The 21,989-nt window shown below is 39.3% G+C and overlaps 1 protein-coding gene across 4 annotated transcripts in view; it reads left to right on the forward strand.

Moving 5' to 3' along the window:
- Positions 1-21,989, forward strand: part of LOC138007412 (centrosomal protein of 290 kDa-like) — a 74,852-nt gene that overhangs the window by 19,837 nt on the left and 33,026 nt on the right. For all 4 annotated transcript variants that reach the window (XM_068854301.1, XM_068854300.1, XM_068854302.1 and 1 more), the window contains 25 exons: positions 851-914; positions 2,334-2,434; positions 3,459-3,530; positions 3,870-3,940; positions 5,239-5,431; positions 6,033-6,106; positions 6,504-6,624; positions 7,918-8,007; positions 9,185-9,263; positions 9,609-9,661; positions 10,347-10,406; positions 11,910-12,014; positions 12,441-12,483; positions 12,925-13,031; positions 13,640-13,729; positions 13,969-14,097; positions 14,495-14,725; positions 16,749-16,922; positions 17,332-17,443; positions 18,388-18,476; positions 18,645-18,758; positions 19,015-19,075; positions 19,919-20,149; positions 20,735-20,982; positions 21,642-21,905. In XM_068854301.1, the coding sequence (XP_068710402.1) occupies positions 851-914; positions 2,334-2,434; positions 3,459-3,530; positions 3,870-3,940; positions 5,239-5,431; positions 6,033-6,106; positions 6,504-6,624; positions 7,918-8,007; positions 9,185-9,263; positions 9,609-9,661; positions 10,347-10,406; positions 11,910-12,014; positions 12,441-12,483; positions 12,925-13,031; positions 13,640-13,729; positions 13,969-14,097; positions 14,495-14,725; positions 16,749-16,922; positions 17,332-17,443; positions 18,388-18,476; positions 18,645-18,758; positions 19,015-19,075; positions 19,919-20,149; positions 20,735-20,982; positions 21,642-21,905 (2,976 nt within the window). The remainder of the gene's footprint in view (positions 1-850; positions 915-2,333; positions 2,435-3,458; positions 3,531-3,869; positions 3,941-5,238; positions 5,432-6,032; positions 6,107-6,503; positions 6,625-7,917; positions 8,008-9,184; positions 9,264-9,608; positions 9,662-10,346; positions 10,407-11,909; positions 12,015-12,440; positions 12,484-12,924; positions 13,032-13,639; positions 13,730-13,968; positions 14,098-14,494; positions 14,726-16,748; positions 16,923-17,331; positions 17,444-18,387; positions 18,477-18,644; positions 18,759-19,014; positions 19,076-19,918; positions 20,150-20,734; positions 20,983-21,641; positions 21,906-21,989) is intronic.

Raw genomic sequence — 21,989 nt, forward strand, 5'->3', positions numbered from 1 at the left:
AAAAATTTGTTTTGAATGTTCTATCTATTTAAATATATTTTTTTCTCTACTTTTCCGCGAACACCTCTCTTGTTAGGTCCTCTCAGAGGTTAAAACGGGATTTGAACCCAGGGCAACCACATGAAAACCAAACGCCCTAACCACTGGACCACGCCGACTCCTTTCACTGCTACTGCTACTGCTACTACTACCACTACTACCACTACTACCACTACTACTACTACTACTGCTGCTACTGCTACTGCTACTACTACTACTGCTACTGCTACTGCTAGTATTGCTACTGCTACTATTGCTACTGCTACTGCTGCTACTGCTACTGCTACTGCTACTGCTACTGCTACTGCTACTGCTACTGCTACTGCTAGTACTACTACTAAAGGAAAGGAACTTTATTTAAGTGTCTAGCGCTGGAGCGCTAATTGGGGACACTGTAAACTGAAATGAACAATGAAAGTAAATCAAGTCAAATGTCGGTTTTACTACTACCACTACTACCACTACTACTGCTACTACTGCTACTGCTGCTACTGCTGCTAATACTACTAATAATAAGCTAAAGGTCTGAGCGCTTTACAATAAAATAAGTATATCCGAAACACCAATACTATCGAAAGTACAAAACAAAACCTAAAGTGATTCAGACAGTTTTTCCAAACTATTTCATAACTAACAAAGATGTGACACACATCAAACCGTGTTACAAATAAACGTACATACCTTTAGAAATCGCAGTTAAGTTCTAGAAAATACAATTTTTGTATTCAAAGTATTTCAAGTGATTCACGAGGCCATCACTTCTCGTGTCCTTCTTGGGGAGAGCATGTTTATCGCGTTTTTCTGATTGTAGGCGTCAAAGGAGATGCACGGTTTGGCTTCATACGCAGAGGAAGTCAAAGCTCTGTCTGAGAAGGGTGGGGTATAATTTGTTTTATTGAAAAATATTCACTTTGTTGATTAGAGCGGTTTCCAATTTAGTACCGAAAGTAATTAGCGAATTGCTTTGGTTTTGCATTACTTCACCCAATGATTGGTTTAAAGTTGTCGCGCCACTTTTTCAACCAGTCAGAGGTAAAACCAAAACCAATCGTGGCTCGTGCGTGCACATTTTCCCGCGCTTTGTGTCAGCTACGTGTAATTCGATTTTGATTGGTTTACTGGATTGTCTCCATCCCTTGTGATTGGCCAAAGTAATTACTTTGGTTTTGGTTTTACGACACTCGATTGAAACTCGCTCTATGACTCGAGAAAGAAATCGCACTGCTCCCAGCAACAGGTGAACCTGTTCCCTTCTGACTACTTGTTTGGATGCTGTACTTCTGAGAAACGACAGACTAGTGGCTGCAAGGCCCTTAAACGTGGCCATTGTCCTGCGATACTGCTAGTAGCGAAAGTGTTCAAATGTATCATTCTCGCAGTTGCATTAAACGCAATGATAAATAAAAACCCCTTTGAGTGGTTGAAGACAACTATTTAGTGATGATATTTATTTTATTATTGACCCTTTGAATAGTTCCCGATCGAGCTTAACTTGAAGTGCGCATTCAGGCTCTAATAGACGTTTTCAGGTTTTTGTTTCAACCTAACGGCTTTGCCACCATTTTTTTTATCAATCCCGTTAATGTCTCGAAACAGCGGTGCCAAGGGACTAGGAGGGATCCGGTGATAAGACCACTTGTGGGGTCACACACCTCATGTCTTCTGGCAGAAAGTCAGCACTTCATCTTGGGAGCAGAAATGCCTTTTGGTCCGAAAATATATAAAAGAAAACTGATCGACCTATTCAGTGACTAGAGTCTCTTTTAGTATGGTTTCAAGATAAACAAGACTCAAACTAATTGCAAAGCTTCATTATTTGAAACGTCTTCTTTTTCAAGACATAATGGGAAATGTAATGGAGTTTTAGGAGGGCCGAAAATTTCTGGGGGTAGAGTATCGAAGTTTGAACCGCTCAATGAGGGAAGGGAACAAACGAAAAAAAAATTGAAAAAGAATAGTTGATTTTCAAACCGCTGGCTTGACGCAAGCCTCTCTCAGAATTCAGTCAACTTCAATAAAAAATGTGACTTGGTACACGAACTTAAGGCAATAATGATTCTACTGTTGAAGGAACCGCGAAGCCAAAAAAAAAATGTTTGAATTGGTAACTATCTAATTTCTATGAAGACGGGAGGAAATCGTTTTGCACTGACAATAGACTTTACTTGTCAGGCTTTTGGGAAAACCAAGCTTTGCATATTTTTAAAACCACGACAGCAATGATCTTACCGTCCTATAGTATTCACGAGTTGAGCATTTTGAGCATTGATTGAGAAACATGATGTCTTTTTTAGGTGTTCCATCAGCGTACCAACAAAAGCGAATCAAAGAACTCAACAGTTCTCTTCAAAGAGAACAAGTGGAAGGTCTTCAAGTCAAAGACAGAATGATCATGGTAGGCTTCCTTTTCTTGCCTTCTTTAAAGTACCCCTGTGACAAAAATAAAACCTTTCAGTTTCCTCGGATTTCGAAATTTTTTTTACCAACCCTCGAAAGGGTAGACGTGAAGCCTTAATTTAGAAAAGAAAGTTGTTTATTGAACTGGGATTTTCATATTTAAAGGTCAGTCATTGCTTTTACTTGAACATCCTGAGAGAGTTGGATCGAGGAGAAGGTGACACCACTTTAAACCCACCCAATTTTTTTTATGAGCCACCTTTGAAGCTTATTTTTTTTGGAAGAGCATACGTCTAACTTTCTGTTCGTCCATTTTTACATGAAGGTCTTCGGCTAGTTGCTTCCAGTGGTCGACTGGGTACCGGTGCTGAGATGACGTGAATAGCCACTATTTTAGTTTGCTCGCGTTTGTCTGCCTTGCGATGTGGGCTATGTACTTGATGTACTGCCGCTCGCAAAACTCACTCAAGGGCGTTGTTTTACAGATTTTTAGCACGTTTTTGTTCCTTAGACAATACTGCCAGTCGGTCAGTTCCTCGTCGACTTTTGAGTTTGAATGTTTGTTTGGAGGTGCTCGCCTCTGCTCAGAATTAAAGCTTAAAATTTCCTCCGTCCAGGCTTAAACACGATCGTTTCGACATTTTTTTTGTCACGGTTGTACTAAAAATAATAGAAATAGTGTTTTGGTTGAAAAGTAGTTGAACTTTACTGAAATCAGTTCTTAGCGTCTTTCGGCCACACTTGATGCTCCGTTTTGGAGATTAAAATCTCGTGACTTTTGATTCGAAGGAAGTTTGTCTACTCAAATCGCAAGTATCATATTTTTTTAGAATTAGCCCTTTTATACAACTGCGAACATTTTAGACTATTTAAAAGTTTGAAGAGCACTACCGACTGAAAGCCACAGCCTGATTTATGCTTTCCAAGTTTAGGGGAAAAAGCGATTGTGTTGATCTGCATTCAAGCAGGTCGTGCGCCGGCGCTGTGTAAAGTAACTTGTATTCGTCCTTTGTTGAACATAGGCAGAGGAGGCGGCAGCTGCAAAAGACAAGCAATTGAATGATTTGTTGGCACGAATGATGCAATATGAAAGGGTAAGAACATCGTTAAAGCCTTGCTCGGTTGTTAATGTCCCACAGGCTATCGTGCTACCGAATTTTGAAGGTGATAAGATAACGATTTCTCTTTTTCTATTTTGCAACGAAGTTGAAGTTATCATAGATCATAGACCTCCTGGAGGCTAATGACCTTGGTTCCAGCCAAAGTGACATTTGCCTTCCTGTAGAATACTCGCTCCTCAAAAATAAGTTCTTTTTTTGATATAACTTGGCAGTACACCAATGAAAACGTTTGTTTCTTTTCTGTGAAAACAGCTCACGGGTATATATGTGATTTACACAGTCGTTTTATTCAAGGTCTTTTTTTTCTTACAGGGAGAATACGGTTTGAGTGAAGCAGTACAAGAAATCAAGGACTGCAAGGCTCAAATACGCATCAGAGATCAGTAAGACGTTGCCATATATTGGTATTTAGAGAAGACTGGGAGAGCATTTCTGGTTCAATTCACCAGTGATGTATCCTCATTTGAATTCTTTTGAGCTCCCTCCAAGAGGCAAGGAGGGTGTTATGAGACTTCAAGACTTGGTGCATCTGTTTTGTGGAAAGAACGGAGTATGGTGCTTGCACAGAGATTGCATTTCACTGGTCTTCAATCAATGTACTGGCTTGTGCAACTACTCGTGTTTATGCTGTGGTTCAAATTCCTTCTTGGTTTTAAACGTTTTTTTTTTTCAAACCAGTTCAATTTTGACCTTTTTTTGGTTTATTGTTTATTCTCACAATCTAAAACAAAGGAAAAATCAAAATTGAACTGCAGTAAAACCGCGCATATAAGAACCTACAGGCTGAAAATCGGCATTGAAATACCCAAAAATATAAGAACCTGTTCAGCCTGGCAAAGAAAAATAGCTTCTTACAGTATGCAAATTTGATGATAAAAATTCTGGATTTTAATCGTGTCAGAAAATTATGACAAAGAATTATTGTGATATCTTTTCTTTGATTTACATTTGTTTGGATTTTCACTATAAATATGTTATCCATAAAGCTATTAACAGTGCAAACAAGGCGAGCATTTTTGTTGTTGAAAATACAAGTGCTCAACCATTCTGTATTTGTAGTACAGAATTTCTGCCAATGATTACACTACGACAACCTCTGAAAAATAAGAACCTAAGAAGAACCTAATCACCCTGAATTGTGATAAACTACCCTAAACTATAAAAACCCGTTCAGCCTGACCTCGAAAATTCTTGGTTCTTATATGCGGGTTTTTACTGTAGCCTGAAAAAGCTAATCCATAGGGAAAAAATAGGACCACGACACATACACCACTTACTGACCTGGTTTTGAATTCTCCGTCCGTGCTGCAAGTTATCGTCCGCTTGTTTTAGTTCATTTTGTTTGCTCTCGGGCCATAAATTTAAGTGGAGAAAACAAACCTGAAGCCGTAAGGTACAGGAGTTGGGGAAATCGCATCTTCAAAGACTCAGTCATCCTTTTAGAAATAGATGACATTTTGAATGACTTAGCTTGTACTACGGACTATTGGATCCTTGTTAGGATCTTGAAGTGAGGCTTTCAGTGCTTGACAATTCCTAAGGAGAAGTGAAAGTCATTTAGTAACAGGCATGAAGGGTTCGCATCATTCATTTGGATGGCAGTGTTCTTAGTTACAGTCGGCAAGGTTAATTCTTGCTAGCACATGAATTGTGAAATTTACCGGGTTGTTACTCATTTCAGGAATATAGAAGATTTAACGAGTCAAGTAAACAATTTGGAGATCGAAGTAAACGATGCAGAGATGGAGAATGAAGAGCTACGAGAACGATTAGGAATGGATCCAAAGGAGAAACTGGATATTGAAGTTGTCCGCCACAAGAAGAAAGTTAAGGCTGAGCAAGCAGTAGCCTTAAACAGAGCACTCAATAAAGAGGTAGAGAAAATCTTGTTCTAAAAACATTATCACTGCTCAGGTGAAAAGGTTAACGCCCGAAATGTCTGCTCACTATTCTTTGTTACGGTGGTTTATTTTTTTCTTTGTCAACTCGTTTGATCAAACCAAATTTTCATTTTACAAAAAGAAACGACAACGAAAATTGAAACGAATAAATAAGTGTATATTTGAAGTGCGGGTGATAGACGAAAGAGAGAAGTGATCCTCGGACTTTGAGTGGTTTTCAATTGAGTGTCGAAAGTAATTAGCGAATTATTTTGGTTTATGATTACTTCACTCAGTGATTGGTTCAAAGTTGTCGCGCCACTTTTTCAACCAATCAGAACTGAAACCAAAACCAATCGTGGCTCGCGCGTGCACATTTTCCCGCGCTTTGTGTCGGATACGTGTAATTACTTCGAGTTTTGATTGGTTTACTGAATTGTCTCCGTCCTTTTTGATTGGCCAAAGTAATTTATACTTTGGTTTTGGTTTTACGACACTCAATTGAATCTCGCTCTATCTGGACAATTTCAATTAACAATTGTCTCTGAAAAAACACCCAAAAATTTCAATGTAACAATGTAAGTGCCATTTTTAGGTTGAAAGATTGGAAGAAGAACGGCTGCAACTGAAAAGACAACTTCGGAAACAAGCGCTGCATAGGGGAGCCAGGTGAGATCAGTTCTCTTAGACGTCTGGGGCCCGTTTCTCTAAAGTACCGAAAAATTTTCGGGCCGCAAAAGCCATTTGTGAAATTGCTAACCGCTTGTTTTGGAAAACCGATCTTTTAACATGTTTTCAAGCTGACTAAAAGAAACAGGTCTATGAAGTTGGACGACTTAAATCCTCTCCGTTCTTGAAATACAAAGGGAATTGTGACACCTGAAAATGGCCCGTAATGTTTCGGGACTTTCCAGAAACGGGCCCCTGGTCGCTTTTAAAAGAAGAAGGGTTCGTGCCGTGGTGAAAGCGCTACGTATGGCTATGTGTCATATGTTTTTTCTATGACGGTTTAGTTCGTTGGTTCTTTAGTGTACCGTTCAAAACGATGCTTTTGTTTTTCCTTCAGAGCTGTTGAGTTAGGAATTACTGCTGAAGACTTGATCATGACAGAAGGGGAGGACGTTGAGTCTTCACCCAGAAGATTGCCTCGAGTAGTTGTTTCGGACAGCGATACAACCATAGCATTGGTATGTAAAAAGTCTGCTTACGAGTCAGTGGCCCAACACGCCGGAGCCTATCCCCGGTTTCCGTAGCATGAAGCGACTAGGAGTATTTCTACTTCCCCCTGGGTGGGATATTAGTCCATCACAGGGCTACCCCCAGCATTAAATTCGCCGGTACCCATTTATACCCCTGGGCGGAGAGAGGCACCGTGAGAGTAGTGTCTTGCCCAAGAACACAACACAATGTTCCCGGCCAGGACCCGAACCCGGACAAGGATCCGGAGTCGAGCGCACTAACCATGAGGCCACCGCGCCTCCCACAAAGCATTGGTATGTTCCGTTGTATAAATAGTTGCAGTTCACGTATGCTCAATCTTGCGAAGATCGAGTCATTGTAATGATATACATAAAAAGTATGTGTAACGCAAAAAAAGCGTAACAGTTCCTTGAGGTTCAGCGGAGAGCAACGCCAACTTGCTGATTTGAGGAACATGCCTGCACAACAGGATTTTTGAAGGTAGGCTCAAGGTTCCTAAACTTTTATAGCAGGGGTTTCATTGCTCAGCTCTACACTGTAATAGTACTTTAAACTATCTCAAAAGTAGTGACATTTGTTTACAAACATTCTTTTTGTTAATCAAAGGGGCCAGTCACTGGTTCAAAAGAACCCTTTATTTTGGCAGCCATGAGGGCTTTGGTTGGAACAGTTATATCAAAACTTGGCATCAACGATATCGTGATATAATCGCTGCAGAGACTTTTATATTCCATCCATAGGCCGCTTTATTTGCAGATCCTTTGATTGCATCAAACGGTAAACACTGAAATCGTGTTTCTTAGAAAGGCACACTTAACTCAACCTTCTTCCTTTCCTGATGCAGGAAGAGGTTGGGCGAGACTCGAGATGTTTCGTTGCTCACTCACTATACTGAAAAATGTGTTACATGTTAACCCCGCTGAATCAAATTAATTAAGAGATCTATTTTTCGATTTTGACTTAGGGATACCCCGAGTGCATATTTTGCAGGAGTCGAACCGGAAATCGGAAGGTCGTAGGTTCGACTACTGCAAAGGAACCACGAGGCAACATCGAAAAATAAGTCTTTTCAAGCCGCGCACTTTTCACAAAGAGTACGCCACGGCATTCCTGTGCTGTGTTGTGATCTAAGGGATCAAAGTTAATTTCACTACCCGTTGTGAAGACCCTGTCTACAAGGTGAAGCTGCTCAGTTGTCATTTTGTTTGTAAAGAGGTAGAATTCTGTATCTTTTACTTTTAATCTGTTTTTGCTGTTGATCATCGTTTTGCGTTTTGCAGAACAAGAGGCTTGAAGGAGAGGTGGAGAAAAACGAGCAACAAATAGAAAAATACAGGTCAAACATGAAGAAAATTGAATCGGAAAACAAAGTAAGCGTAAATCACGTCATGTAATAAATAAAGGATACTACACGGTGGCGAGAAGATATCAATTTTATGTTCGAGTGGCAAGAACAATATCTATGCAGCTCGGTGGCATGAATTTCTTCAATTTTCGCATTTCTGCTTCACTTCAAGGAACTCCTTGAATAATTTTAAATTGCATGAAGTTTTATTCTTCGTGTTAGCATTTTCTTGTTTCTTAGAGAAGGATTTTACGTCAGCTTGAGAGAACTTCACGAATCTATCGCTTGCCATTTTTCACTGACTGTTTGCACAAAACAACCATGCAAAGGCGGGAAATGACGTCATAAATATCCTCAATGGTGAGAATATGGAAATTACGCCAATCGTGTCACGGATGTAGTTCGTATAAATTTTATGAGTGGTGTATTTTCCAGTAAAACATTCCTGTCTATATATAATAAAAAAGACGACATGGCCTAAATAAAGGGCTGGATCACGAAATGTAGCCAAATTTAGCGACTGGCACTGAAAACCAAATCAAGTGAAACTTGAAAATATTTATTTAAAACATTGAAGGAAGGTTTGAATGAAACAGCAAATGCAAGAGAAGACAACGGATGAGCAAAATTGAAGAAAATAAAAATGGATTACAATTTGGGTTTTTTAATACTGTTCCGCCTAAAATTTTTTCGAAATATATCTGTGTTGTTTAGTGTGAATGCTCGACAGACATTTTTTGTCTCGAAGCTATGAGTTGTGTTGTTCAAAAGTAATTTCTGGGTTAAAGTTAAGTTGCATAGCGAGAAGGGGCGAGTAATTGGTAAAACTAAACAAAATCAATAGCACTGCCTTGACACAGCCCCTTTAAGTGCACCAACGCCTTTACTTGTTTGAATTATTCTTGAATGCTCCTGCTCTAAGGCATGCTCAGCTCGAGAGAGCCACATGAAAGGTATGTTAGGAGAGTCGAATCTAAAACCAGTTCTTTTTTGTTCACATGTTTATTGTAGATTCATATGTTATCGTTACATTAGGATTTGTTCCCAGGATTCTATGAGGCGCCAATTAAGATTGGAATTCTTCCACCATCTCAACAGTTTTGCGTTCGTTAAGTGAAAGTCTCAAAAATGTCAGAGGGCGTAAACGTATTCAAAAATATAGTTTATTTTAACGCCCCTGGTTTTTGTTTATCTTTGACTAGGAGCTCAAAGATGAGAACAAACAGCTCGAAGTTGGAATGAGAGAGATCCTAGCGCAGCTGAGGGAGCATTCCCAGCAAGGTATGTTAAAGAATAAAAATTTATGATAGTATAGGTCATAGTTTAAAAAAAAATTCCTGGTTTGAGTTTTGGCCGGTGACGAAGCTCCCTTTTTTTTTTCATTTTCTCTTTTCTTTTTAACTTGTGGAGAAGTTTAACTGGAAACAGTCGTTCCGTGGTAATTTGACTAAATTTAGTTTTACTAGCTTCAAAGATGATATGCGTGGAGCTGAGTGTGAAGCAATGCACAGTTTCCAAAGCTCGCGTTTTGAGCATTGTCACCTCAACAGAACGAATAATGGATTTATGGGTTGAAGGATTCAGTTTGTCTGTTGTAAAACGTTATTATACCTTTTTTGTTTCCAGGTAGAGAAGGCAACAAACTAGTTCAAGTTCCAGCCTTGGAAAAACTGATGGCTGTAAGTTTTTATTCTTTAGGTTAATCACATGCAAGGCTGCTCCCTAAGAAAATTTTAAAGGGGCCCTCAGAGCTAAACGCTGAGAACTTAGGAGCCCAACATATGAAGTGAAAGGTGTTGCTGTCAAAAGTTAAGGCGCCCAGAGCTATTCTTTGGGATCCCCAGGCTACCGGGCTCCTGTTAGGCAACAGCCTTGACATGGTACATTCTATCTTTACATGAGCACTGGAATTTGGTGTGGGAGGTCGTGATTTCAAACCCTTGGTGAACAAGTGCTCTTTTTTCCTAAGGACATCTGTAAATGACAGTACTTTCTAACTTTCGTGGACAAGAACGATAAGCTCCTATCGGTAAAGTTTTAAATTCAATTTAGAGCTACCTTAATCACTTTCTGAAAAACTGTGGCCCATTAATATCCCTTTGAAGCCTGAACCGGCCTAAACCGGCCAGACTTAATATTTTACTCTGTCGAACGCCAGAGTATTTTACTCTGTCGAACGCCAGACGATTTTACTCGTCAATGGGGAACCCCCAGGAGTCACTGGGTTAAAGTTTTCGAAAACTGGTTCCAGCCACCTGAAGAGCCTCAGAGCAAATGGTAACCCTACTGTTTTAACAGGGGGAGGGCAATCTTTTGTCAGCTGATGGAACTTTTTTATGATTTACCTTTACTCTTTCTTCCTAGATGATTGAATCTAGAAATGCGATTGGCCAGTACGATACAACACTGCAATTAAAAGCTCAGGTATACACGTACACAGTAATGAATGAAAGGAAATAGAGCCAATATACCACTTAGACAGGTAAACAACTATATTGTTTGTCGTATTTCTTTCAAAAGCTGAAAGAAAACAGAAGTAAATAAATATTAGGGGAAAGATGCGGGGGTGGATGGTAGTGTGGGAAGCGAGGGGACAATTTGAGACGTTTTTTCAGTGTGTGTGGATGCTATTCCTTAAAATCCGAAAGTTTACGGGATTAGCAACGTTAGGGATGTTTCGGGCCTTCGTCATTCTGTGCCTTCTCATTTAAAAGAAATCAGCCTAGATAGATTAACCATATCCCCATCACTTATAATTGGAAATAAAATTTTCGATATTAAAGACAAAAAATCAAAAGATTATTATTTGCTTCTGGTCTCAAGAAAAGCTCAACCTCCTAATATTATCCGTAAATTGAAGAGTGATTTTAATTTCACAAGCCAACAATTTAAAGAAATCTTTTCGTTACCACATTTGGTTGCACTTGAGTCATATGTTAAGGCTTTCCAATACAAAGTAATTAATTCTATTCTTTACACTAACAGCAAACTATGCAAAATTGGATTTAGAATTAATGATGCTTGTACTTTTTGTAATGATGAACCTGAGAATTTATATCACCTTTTCTATGAATGCCCTCACTCCAAAACGTTCTGGACTAATTTCGAATCGTACTGGTACCTTCTATCGAATCAGCCAATCCATCTTTCTGCACAAAACGTTTTATTTGGAGTTTTATCAAAACAATGCCCTTTATCAAATTTATTAAACTATTTCATATTAATTGGAAAATTATTTTTGTGGGACTGCAGAAGAAGCCAAACACTTCCTAAAATTCAAGGACTGCAATCGAAACTAAAGATTAAATATGAAACTGAAAAAAAGATCAACAAAAACAACTTCTTTGAAAAGAAATGGGTACTCACTCCAATATAATTGATTAAGTTATTTATTTTTAATATGCATGTATCTATTTATTTTGTTGCTCATTGTTTTTAATGTAAGAATATAAATATAATTAGCATCTGTAATCGTATTATTTTGTAAGCAGTGTATAAATTGGTATTGCAAGTTTAAAAAGTAATCATATTGTTTTTGTAGAGTAAGTATTGCAATTGTATTATTGTAAGTAGCACCTGTAATTGTAAGTGCATTGTATTGTACGTAGTGCGTACGCAATTCAATTGTTAAATAGTTTTGATGGTAGTATAATGGATTTTAGTAGTTGTTAATTGTGTAATTTTTGTAAGTTGTGTAAGTAGATGTACCAGTGTTGTAACTAGTGTGAATCATAATAAAAAGTTATCGATCAAAAAAAAAAAAGATCAAAAAAAAAGATCAAAAAAAAAGAAAAAAAAAAAAAAAAAAAAAAAAAAAAAAAAACGTTAGGGATGTACGTACACACAACTGAATTAAATCGCCTGGCTTTGTGGAAGATAACGAGTCTCTATCTTTCGGATTGGATTAATCCGTCAAATCTCTTGCAGATCGAACATCTAAGCGGAAGAAACGAGGAGCTTCGTCATGAGCTGCATAATGCCAGAGAAGAAACAGCCAAAGCAATTATGCAAGTGGAGAGGAAAAACACCAAGGTGCAGTATTCAGTGGTGCTTTACTTTCCGAAAAGAGTTTCGGAAATCCCGAATTAGGAATCGAACAAAAATCAAACTTCCAGTATTTCAATATCGGAAATTTCAATGGTTTATCTATCAACATGGATTATCGGACCACTCAACAGACAAAGTCAATATTATTGGCTTATTTGCACTTGGGCCTGGTTTTATTGTTATAGTCTTGAACATAAATCTGTCAGTTATATGCTTTGGGAAGGGCTTTTTTGTTTTTGAATCTCCTTTGCCCATGGAAATTTGGTTTAAATAGCCCCAGATGCTAGGCCAACGTTCAGAGCTTCTAATAATCGTTGTAGTGTTGGTGGAAGCGAAGTTGGGTTGTTCTAATGGAAACAATTAACGTTTCAAGGAAATTTGTTGTCTAACCCTTTGTTCTGTGAATGATAGATTGAGGATCTTGAGAAAGAAGTACTAGTCTTGAAAGAGATCGGTAAGATCAGTTCTGTAGCACACATTCAGCACAGACATTTTATGTTCCCAAAATGTTATATTTAAAGAACCACAATCGTACACTGTGATCTAATTCCACTTAAGCAATAGAGGACGTTTTCCGTGTTTCCATAGCCTTATCTAAACACAAGGGGGAGTTGGAAGAATTCGAGACAGTTACGCGTCTCGGGTTTGCACAACTGTCGAGAAAGATAATTCGGCAAAGAAGAAAATGCTGGTTTTTTTCACTTTTTGATTGAAACAGATTTTCTTGATACATGCTCCTATTTCTTTCCAGCCATTCAAAACTCGCGTCCGACAACACATAACCAATCAAAATTCGTGTGATGTCACAGCCGTGTTTCCATGCTCTCATCTTAACACTGCTATTTACCAATGAGAGTGCGCGTACTTTCCTAATTATTTGATAATTCTCTATTAGGCGAGGGAGTGGTGAAGTTACAGCCCATGCCACTGCCACAAGGAATGACACCATCATCCACGGAAATTATTGCAAGCCTTAATGAGCATCTTGTTCAGGTTCTTCAGGTGGGACGTCACGGACGAGTAGTTTTTGTTTTTTTTTCGCTTACTTCAATGCTCGTGTCAAACGTCTAACACTATTAACTGGAGTGAGGCTTTACTCTCGCTAGTCCATCTTTTAGACTCTTGTTCACATCTTTTCCTTGAACAGAAAGCCGCTAGTATACCATTACGAATCTAGCTGAATGCTATCTGATTTATTAAAGTAACAACATTCACGTCTAAGCCTATACAGCTGAGTCAAGTTGGTGCTGCAAATCAACTGGAGTCGAATAAGATAACATCGCATCACATCTGATTAGTAATTTTGGTTTTTGATGAGGGAGAAAAACCTCTCGGTGCAGACTGGAGAACCAACAGACTCAACTCACCTATAAGGACGAGTCAGGAAATGGAAACTGGTAGAGATTGGTGGGAGGCGAGTGCTCTCACAACTGCGCCAACCACGCCCTCCAACACGTACTGACTGTCACCTGAGTGATAGTGTAGATAGATACCGTGAGTGAAAACAAGAAAATTGTACTTGCTGTTTCCGTTTTCAACTCAGCGCTACTAGCCTCATCACTTTAAAAAATCTACTGTCTAATGGAAAACTTTTCCCTTGCGTTTTGAAGGAATTATCCCTCAAGGAACAATTGCTCGAGAAAATGGAAAAGGACCTTGACTTGTTCAAACGAAAGTTTTCCGTCATTCTTCACCAAAAGGTAATGAAGGATTTTTTCGGCTTGTTATGTTTTACATTATATTGTGAAAGAAGTCCTTATGGACCTCGGATTGTAATTTGCTTTTTCCTGGGTCAATGTATTGGCTTTCTCTCTCGGAGTACTCATCAGTTTTGTTTCGTTTCGTTTCGTTTCTTCCCCGATTGACTAAGTAAACTAAATGACCTAGAGAGTTTGAAAATAATTAAAGAGGAATTTTTGCGCCTTTTTTTTTCTTTAAGGGCCTTTTATACGCTGACTACTTGAGAGAAAAAGAGAAATGGGATGAAGCAAGAAGAACGATCGAAGAAGAGAAGGCTTCAACAGAGTTGGCAAGGGAACATGATAAGATCAGGCTGCTGGAGTTTGAGGTATAGAAATCATTCGTAATTTGGGTATTTCTTAGTCCTATGCAGAGTTTCCGATGGGTTTCCATAAATTGATTCATTTAAAAATTTATAGAGTGTAGAGTTTAATGTTGCATTATGTATTATCGTGCATTTCGGTTCTTTATCGTCGAAAGGGGCGAGCCGATTAACTCAGCTATTTTGGGTTACCCATAGAAACGGAAACCTTTTGATGAGGTGCTTTTTACGATACTGGCAAAGGATGTTACTTTTGACGATCGACGGAGGTTTTCGTGCACGCACAGTGGCTTATCTCCCTCCTTGTAGGTCTGTACAAGATATGAATACGAAGCCTTTGTATGCGTCTTGTTGTTCGATGCCCGCCATAAAGAAAATTGATTTCCTTCCTTTTTGTCTGCAGAGATTACTCGATACGCTTGATAAAGATGACGACAAGCAGAAGAAGAGGTTGGGTGAGATGACGAGAAAAATAACAGTTCTAAGAGTTAACGAGAAGTCTCTGTCCCGGAGGTACACTGCCATGCAGGAAGTCGAGGCAGCCCTTAGAAAGGAAAACAAGAAGTACAGAAACGATGTTGTTGCTATGGAAACAGCAATTTCGGAGCGATTGGGTTACTTGCAGAGGCACAAAGTATACAATTTTTGCTTTCTATTGCTTGTAAATCTTGCCGTTATGTTGTACATGTGCATGTATTGAGAGACCAACCATGATTAATTTTTAAGAGTTCGTAATTGCCTATAATGAAAGACCACACAATAAGCGGGTCTCGTTCGTGTGGAACAGTCCCAAATAACAATCTGTTGCAAATACGACAAAGTCTTCAATTGTTCGCCATTCTTTCTTTCGGTCTGGAATACTAAGTTGTCCTTTCCGGTTATTTTACTAACAAAGAGGGATTATTTGGAACAGAAGTCTCTGCGGAATATATTCTTATACATGTATGTCTTGTGAAGATATGACAGAACAGAAAAGCTTGCTCAAACTACGGCCAATTCGCGATCGTATGGCCTTAGCAGAGCTCCCTAAGTGCTGTAAGGAGATGCAGGGAGCCTTTTTTTGCCTTATTCTCGGCCCTCACCGTGTGATTCAACTTTAGTGGATTGCGAATCCATCGCGTCTTTTTTCTCTATGAAAAACTGAAAAAAAAAACTGTCTAAGGCTGCCAATTCATAGGGAAAAGAAGCTATACCTCGAACCACCGACTTTTTCAGGGCCAAGTTTTTCGAAACAAGAATACTCGCAAAGTCGAGGAGGCAGTGTGGTCCAGTGGTTAGGGCGTTGGGTTTGCATGCCGCTGCTCCGAGTTCAAATCCCGTTCTAACCTCTGGCTTGGATTTGTTTCCGGTTGCCCCTGATTCAACTCCACCACGCTTTGTAAATAGCCAACTGGTTGCCTCCCGCCAGTTGGGGTTCTTAATAATGTTTCTGTTAAGTGTGAATTGTTACTTTCACCTTGTTAACAGTGGAGTGCCTGTAAACTAGCTTGATAGCTAAGTGTACTTCCACTATAAAGAAAGCCTTATAGCTAAACCAGGTAAATTTACCATGACAACCTATGCGATTTAGTCACAACTGAATTAACCTGGGATTTACCGTTAACTCTGCTTGAATGGTCTCGGATCTTGCGTTTGCCTATCATTACGATACAAAGGCTCTGAAGTTTACTAGTTATTGGCCGATCATCGAGTGGTGTTGTAGAATCATCCTTAATTTAAAGAAAATATTGTTGTCAGTTCAGTTTGGATTAAACTTGTTTACCAATAATTAATAGATTAACTTTGACAAATTAAATGAGCTTTGAAGTGCCCCTGTGACAAAAAAAAAAATTCACTTCCTTCTTTTCTTCAGATTTTGAAAGTGTGTTTGCTTAACATCTGATATGCAAAATTTTGAGCTTCGATTTTTATCCAAAGGCCGTTTACTTTGAGTGTAAGTTTTGGATATCACGGTCCGCCATTACTCACGTTCAAAACTGACCGATTGGGCCTCAGATGTTTGGACCCAGGGAAAGTGACGTTAAAGGCTCACTAGCTTAAAATTTCAGCTAGTGAATGCAGCTTAATCACCGGTATATATGCTAAACGCGAGTTTAAAAGTCTGAAAGCCCAGACCGCCCGTGCTGCTTGTTAATTCTGCGGCGTACACACACATTGCATTCTTAAACTAGTGAGCCTTTGACATCATTTTCTCCTCGATCCAGCTCTCTCAAGATCTAAAAGTTAGTAATGGCGAACCATGAAATAGAAAAATTCCAGTTAAAATAAACAGGTGTATTTTTGAAATCAAGGCTTAACACTTTGGTCGGTTAGTGTTTAGTTAACATAGTTTTGGAATCTAATGAAAAACAAGAATTGATCTTTTGGCCACATGGGCACTATAAGTCATTGAGAAAGGCTGAACAAACTACCATCGTTAGAAATGTGTTGTTATCAGTGTTGATTTGCTTGTTTGAAGGAGTGCATTCCTGCCCCGGAACACAGCGAGTCTTACTTTTTGATGTTTGTTAAGGTCTTCCACTCCGTGAGATCTAGATCTACAGTTTAGCCCCAATCACTTGTAATTATAACTGTAATGTAGCCTAGTCTACGAGAGTTTCTTGTTTCTTGCTTTTACTTACTCCTATCATGGAATTCATTGCTTTGTTATCACTTAGGAAATGTCAACATACAAAATAAGCGTATTGCAACAAGCCCTGGATGACAGTGTTCCTTCATCAGAACTTGAAGCAGCTAACAAACAATATAATGAACTCACAGCCAAATATCGCGATATCATACAGAGGGAAAACAGCCTGGTAGCACGATCAGCCATAGTTGACAGCTTAGAGGTAACGTGAAAGTCACTAACGAGACACCAACGAGCTGAAGAGCTGGTTCTTTAAGGAGTTTCTTTGTTATAGATCGAATTGAAATCAGGTCATCTTAATTCCCAGTGAACAAAATAACTTTTCGGGGAAAAGGCAAGAACTAAGCGTCCTTCTTCATCAGTCAGTCAGTCGATCAATCCATCATCCATGTCCATCTCCTAAAATGTGTTCAGTCATTAAGAAAGGAAAAGTTATGATCACTACCACATAATTGTGCACCAGGGGATCTCAGAAAGGGCTGTTTGCCAAACGTGCTTACGGCATCTCGTCAGCGGGAAGTGACAGACCTGGCTGGGGCAGATATAGGGTCGATGTTATATATGTTGCTGTTTTCAAACCAGTAGTAATTTTTGATATTGCCATCCTTTAGGCTGACAAGAAGGCCCTTGAGGAAACTGAGGCAGAGCTCAAGAAAGAAATGACTTCATTAAAGGAACGCAACCACAGCTTGGAGCAGATGCTGAATGATTTGTTGTCAAAAGGTAACGAATTGAGCAACCAGCAAATATCGTAATGTGTTTTTTGTTAATTTGACGCTTGAAGAGACGCCCTCAGAAATAATTGCTGACAGTGGTTGAATACGTTACCTTTACATTGCAAGCATAGCCAAAGAACGTAGCTTGTGATTGATGCAACAAGGAAACTTGAGAAAAATCAACACGTAGAGAAAAACAAGAAACCTGTGAAGATGGGAAATCAGTACATGTGGTGGTTCAGAAAAAATACCTTCCTATATCATTTCACTTTTTTCGTACAAATTTGTCCTGTGTTTAAGGAATAGAAATAACTTGATAGTTAACTTGCTGATGAATAGCTCCATTTATTTACTGAAGTTCTTTCGAGATAAAAGGCAGTTTTGTCAAATGACTTAGGCGCTTGGTTTGCTTGCCTTTGTTCTGGCTTCCAATTCCCGCTTTGATCACTTTCCGGCTTGGTCTTCGGTAGCTCTGAATCGCGCTCTAAGTGGCCAATTGGTAGTCTCCTTACACTTAGGTTTTTGGAATTTTATGCTTGATTTGAACGATTTTATCTAGATAGAAAAGGAGATAAGTATTGTGCAACGGATTTGAGTATGTCCACATAGAAAATGTGAGATGGATTAAACCATTCTAATAAACAAACAACTAGCTCGAATGGATTAATCGGTTCATTGAATTTTATTGAATGTTCAACTTTTGGATACCTGGAAATCCCACTTCCTACCGCAAGTGTCTTAACTCCACTTGGTGCAATTGTTCATTATATCACTAATCAGCTGACAACCGAGACTTCATGAGCAAATCAGAATGCTCGAGACGCAATATCAATTTTTTACAATTACAATTATAGGTATTCCGTAGAGCCTTGGGGTAAAAAATTAGTCATGCTATCGAAATTGGGCTGCTTTGCTTTTGAACTGACTTTTGATCTTTTTTTATGTATATAGAGGGAGGAGAGGGTGAGACAGGTACCAGCAGCGTGCGCCAGGAAGAGATTGATAGAATATCAAGAAAGCTTGCGACGCTGGAAATGAAGGTACAAAGAAAAGAACATAGTTTGTCAGGAACTCATCCAGTTTGTCAGTCTGTTAGCCAGTTAGTCAATCAGTCAATCTTTCCGTCTTTCTTTCCGTCAGTCACAAAAGGTAAAAGTTTAATTGGAAATGGTGAGTTTACTGTGCTTGTATACTGATAATCATTATAGGAGCTGAATGAACGAGAGCGTGCAGACCACGCTACTCGGAAGTATGACCAGCTACAGAACCTGATAAAGCAACTGGAGGAGAGAAATGTAGAGCTTGAACAAAAGTTTGCTGAGGTTGGTTTATACTATATATTTTCAAATTTGATTTCACAGTAGTTACATTTTGTTTAACTTCGAAGTAACAGTAGGACTGAAATGGTCCCCCCACCACCCCCCCTTTTCTTTTAAAGTGGAATATTACTAAAACTTTGAAGACAGGAAATAAAATAAGACAAAGGCGAGTCGACCTTGTCTACTGGATCGATATTTGACGTATCGGATATGAAGACTTTTCTTATTTCTTATTGACATGTTGTATTTTAACCATCAGATTAGCAAAGTGAATCTTGACTCTCAGCGAATTGAGCGCCAACTAAGGGAGGAGCTCTCGAGTAAGTCGAAAGTTCTTCTCTCTATTGTTTTTTACTCTCGATCCAGCTTTATTATTTTCCTCCTACTAGTTAGTTTCATTTAAAAGAATAGTTACGTACTGTGAAAGGCATCTCACAGTTTTTTCCTTGAAGCGGACCTCTTTGACAGAGCTGAACATGTGAAAGTCGTGGCCAGGATAAATGTATAACATGATTAAAGCAACAGTAATATATTTGTGTAATGCTTTGACTCAGTAACTCATACATTTCCATCCAGTTGGACAGTTGTTCGAGAGTACTACGATGGTTTCGCACTCAAGTCGTTTCTTACCCTAATTTCGTCCGCAAGACGTTTGCACAGTTATATTACCATTTGGGTTCATGTCCACTGTGACCTACTTGGGAACGAAACGGTCACAACGTTTACCAATGGAGAAATGGACGTTAGTGTTGGTAGGTCAAACATATGCTTGAAGCTGGTGGGAAGAAAGGCTGGAACTGACCATGTCTTTATAGAGATTTTTTTGCTTTGTTGTGCAAAGCATGCAAATTGTTTTGTGCAGTTACAATGACGAGGTATTGAAGCCTTTATGAAAAGGTCATTCCTATCCCTGCTTTTTTCTTCTGTCCACCAAGCAAAAAATTGTAAAATTAATCTGTCCTACTGTAAATTGATCCCCGTTTGATACCTCTGATAAATAATACTATGATTTGTCTATGAGGCTTTTCGAGGGAAATGTCAAATTTCGTTTTTATTGGAAATATCCTTGATAATAACGATACGACAAAAACAAGACCAAGTCATCAAAAATTTGTTCGTTTTATATCTGACGTGTGGTATGGTTTCTCTGCTGTTTTCTTTAGACTCTGTGACACAGGAGACTCACACTGCCGTAACGCGACGCCTGCAGTCTTTGGAGGAATCCGAGTCAAAGCTTAAGGTTGAGGTGTCACGGCTGAAGGAAGTAGCAGATGTGGCGTCGCACCAGACGGAAGCCATTAAATCACAGCAAGAGTCCCAAGATAGGGAGCTTACATCTCTTAGAAAACAGCTCTATGACATGCAGATGGAAAGTGATGACAAGACCATTATAGGTAAGTATTTTTCTCGCTATCCCGGAGATTCTAAAAAGTTGGACTTGCGGTAAGCTGATAATGCCGTTAAATGCCATTTATAAGGACTGGACAACAAATAGCCCCAAGGTGGTCAGCCTTTTAGTTTTGTTATATTTGTGCATGCACCAGTGATAACACAACAATAAATTAGTTGCTTATATTAATTAAGGGGTACTGGCTTCCTAAAATAACTAAACGTTTAAAAATGCCTGCCAGTGAGGCCGTGATTCCACATTTATTGTAGCGCACGTAAGGGACGGGTGAGCGTTCCTTCGGAGCGAGTTCTCCCGTTTCCTCCGTCATTTCCTTCTTATGTAAGTGTCGCTGGTACCTTTTTTCTGTGCTGTTTGGATGCTCATATCTGAGGATTTGCCAGCGATGGAGGAAGTCTACATACTGGATGTCGAGCTGGCATAAATGTAAACCATATTTTGTGTTATTCTGCTTCGTATCGTTTCCCGCACCGTCAGACTAAGTTTTCTTCCTTTGCAAAAGATATGTAACCGCCCTAGAGCCCTAACTAGGATTTCGGTGCTAAGTCGTTTAATCTTATTCATTCTAAAGGTAAACTACATCATCACATTGTTGCGCTGCAAGTCAGCGAGGGTACGGCTGTGCGCAAATTAGAGGCTGCAACACAAAAGCTGTTAAGACAAGAAGCGTATGCGTTACGACTGGAGCAGAAGATCGATGAAAAGGAACAAGCTCTTTACCACGCCAAGATGGAGGCAAGAAACAAAGCAAAGTTCCTCAAAAGAACAATCCAGGATCTACGCAGGCAATACAGTGGGGCTCTTCCACTAATAAAGCAGGTTGCTGTTAACTACTGTTGTTTTCGCATTGTTACCAATCCAGAGAAGAGCGCACAAATCTCACGTTCGTGTGTGGGAAGAGTTTAAGTGTGTGTGTGTGTGTGTGTGTGGGGGGGGGGGTGCTTCTTTTCTAAGTATGCTTAATTTTCTTTCAAGGGGATGCCCGTGAGACCACCATTTGGTGTCCGAAATAGCGAGAATTAGTAATAACTAGATTCAATGAAAATGATACTCTCTTGTTGTTTGATGACGTCTTCTGTTTTTCTCCCTTACCAACGGCTTGATTTGTCCTCAACGGTCCAGAAAAGTTTACCAGAATTTGTAAACATACAATTCGTTGCCTCCTTTCATTTGAGGGTCTTCCCTTTTTCATGATTCCTTTGAGTAGTTTGTTTTAGGTCATCCAAGTGGAGAATCTGTAAAGTAGCTTGATATAGCATACTTCATTCCACTATAAACACAGCATTTACATTAAGTGGTTGATTTTTCCAAAGTCAATGGACCGGAAACCGTATTAGTGCACCCAACCTACACTATATCTACACTATATTTTAATAATTACTTTGCCTTTAACTTCCCTGTCAGCCGAGTAAAAATTACACCCTCACTCGTACGAATCGTTGCCGAATCATCATTGACAGTTTCAATTTCATCCCCAGGAAAAGTTTGCTGAAACCATGCGAATGCTTCACGAAGACAAAGGCACGTTACAGAAAGAATTAAGGAAAGCCAAGAGTGACCGCGAATCAGCTGAGGACAAGCTTGTCGAGCTGAAACTTCAGCATGACGGATTGCAAGAGCTTATGGCTACATTGAAAGATGGCAAGGGAGCTGCTAAAGTAACTGAATGGCATACGAAGATGGGTGAAATAAGATTACAGGACTTAAAACTCAATCGTACCATCAGCAGGCTACAGGAAGAGGTAAGTTATTTGAGCAAACCTCGTATTTATGCTGGTATAGCGTGAAACTGACACAACGAGACTTAAAAGAGGCGGGCTGCACTC

The sequence above is a fragment of the Montipora foliosa genome, chromosome 6, assembly GCF_036669935.1.
Source record: "Montipora foliosa isolate CH-2021 chromosome 6, ASM3666993v2, whole genome shotgun sequence".
Lineage (NCBI taxonomy): Eukaryota > Metazoa > Cnidaria > Anthozoa > Scleractinia > Acroporidae > Montipora > Montipora foliosa.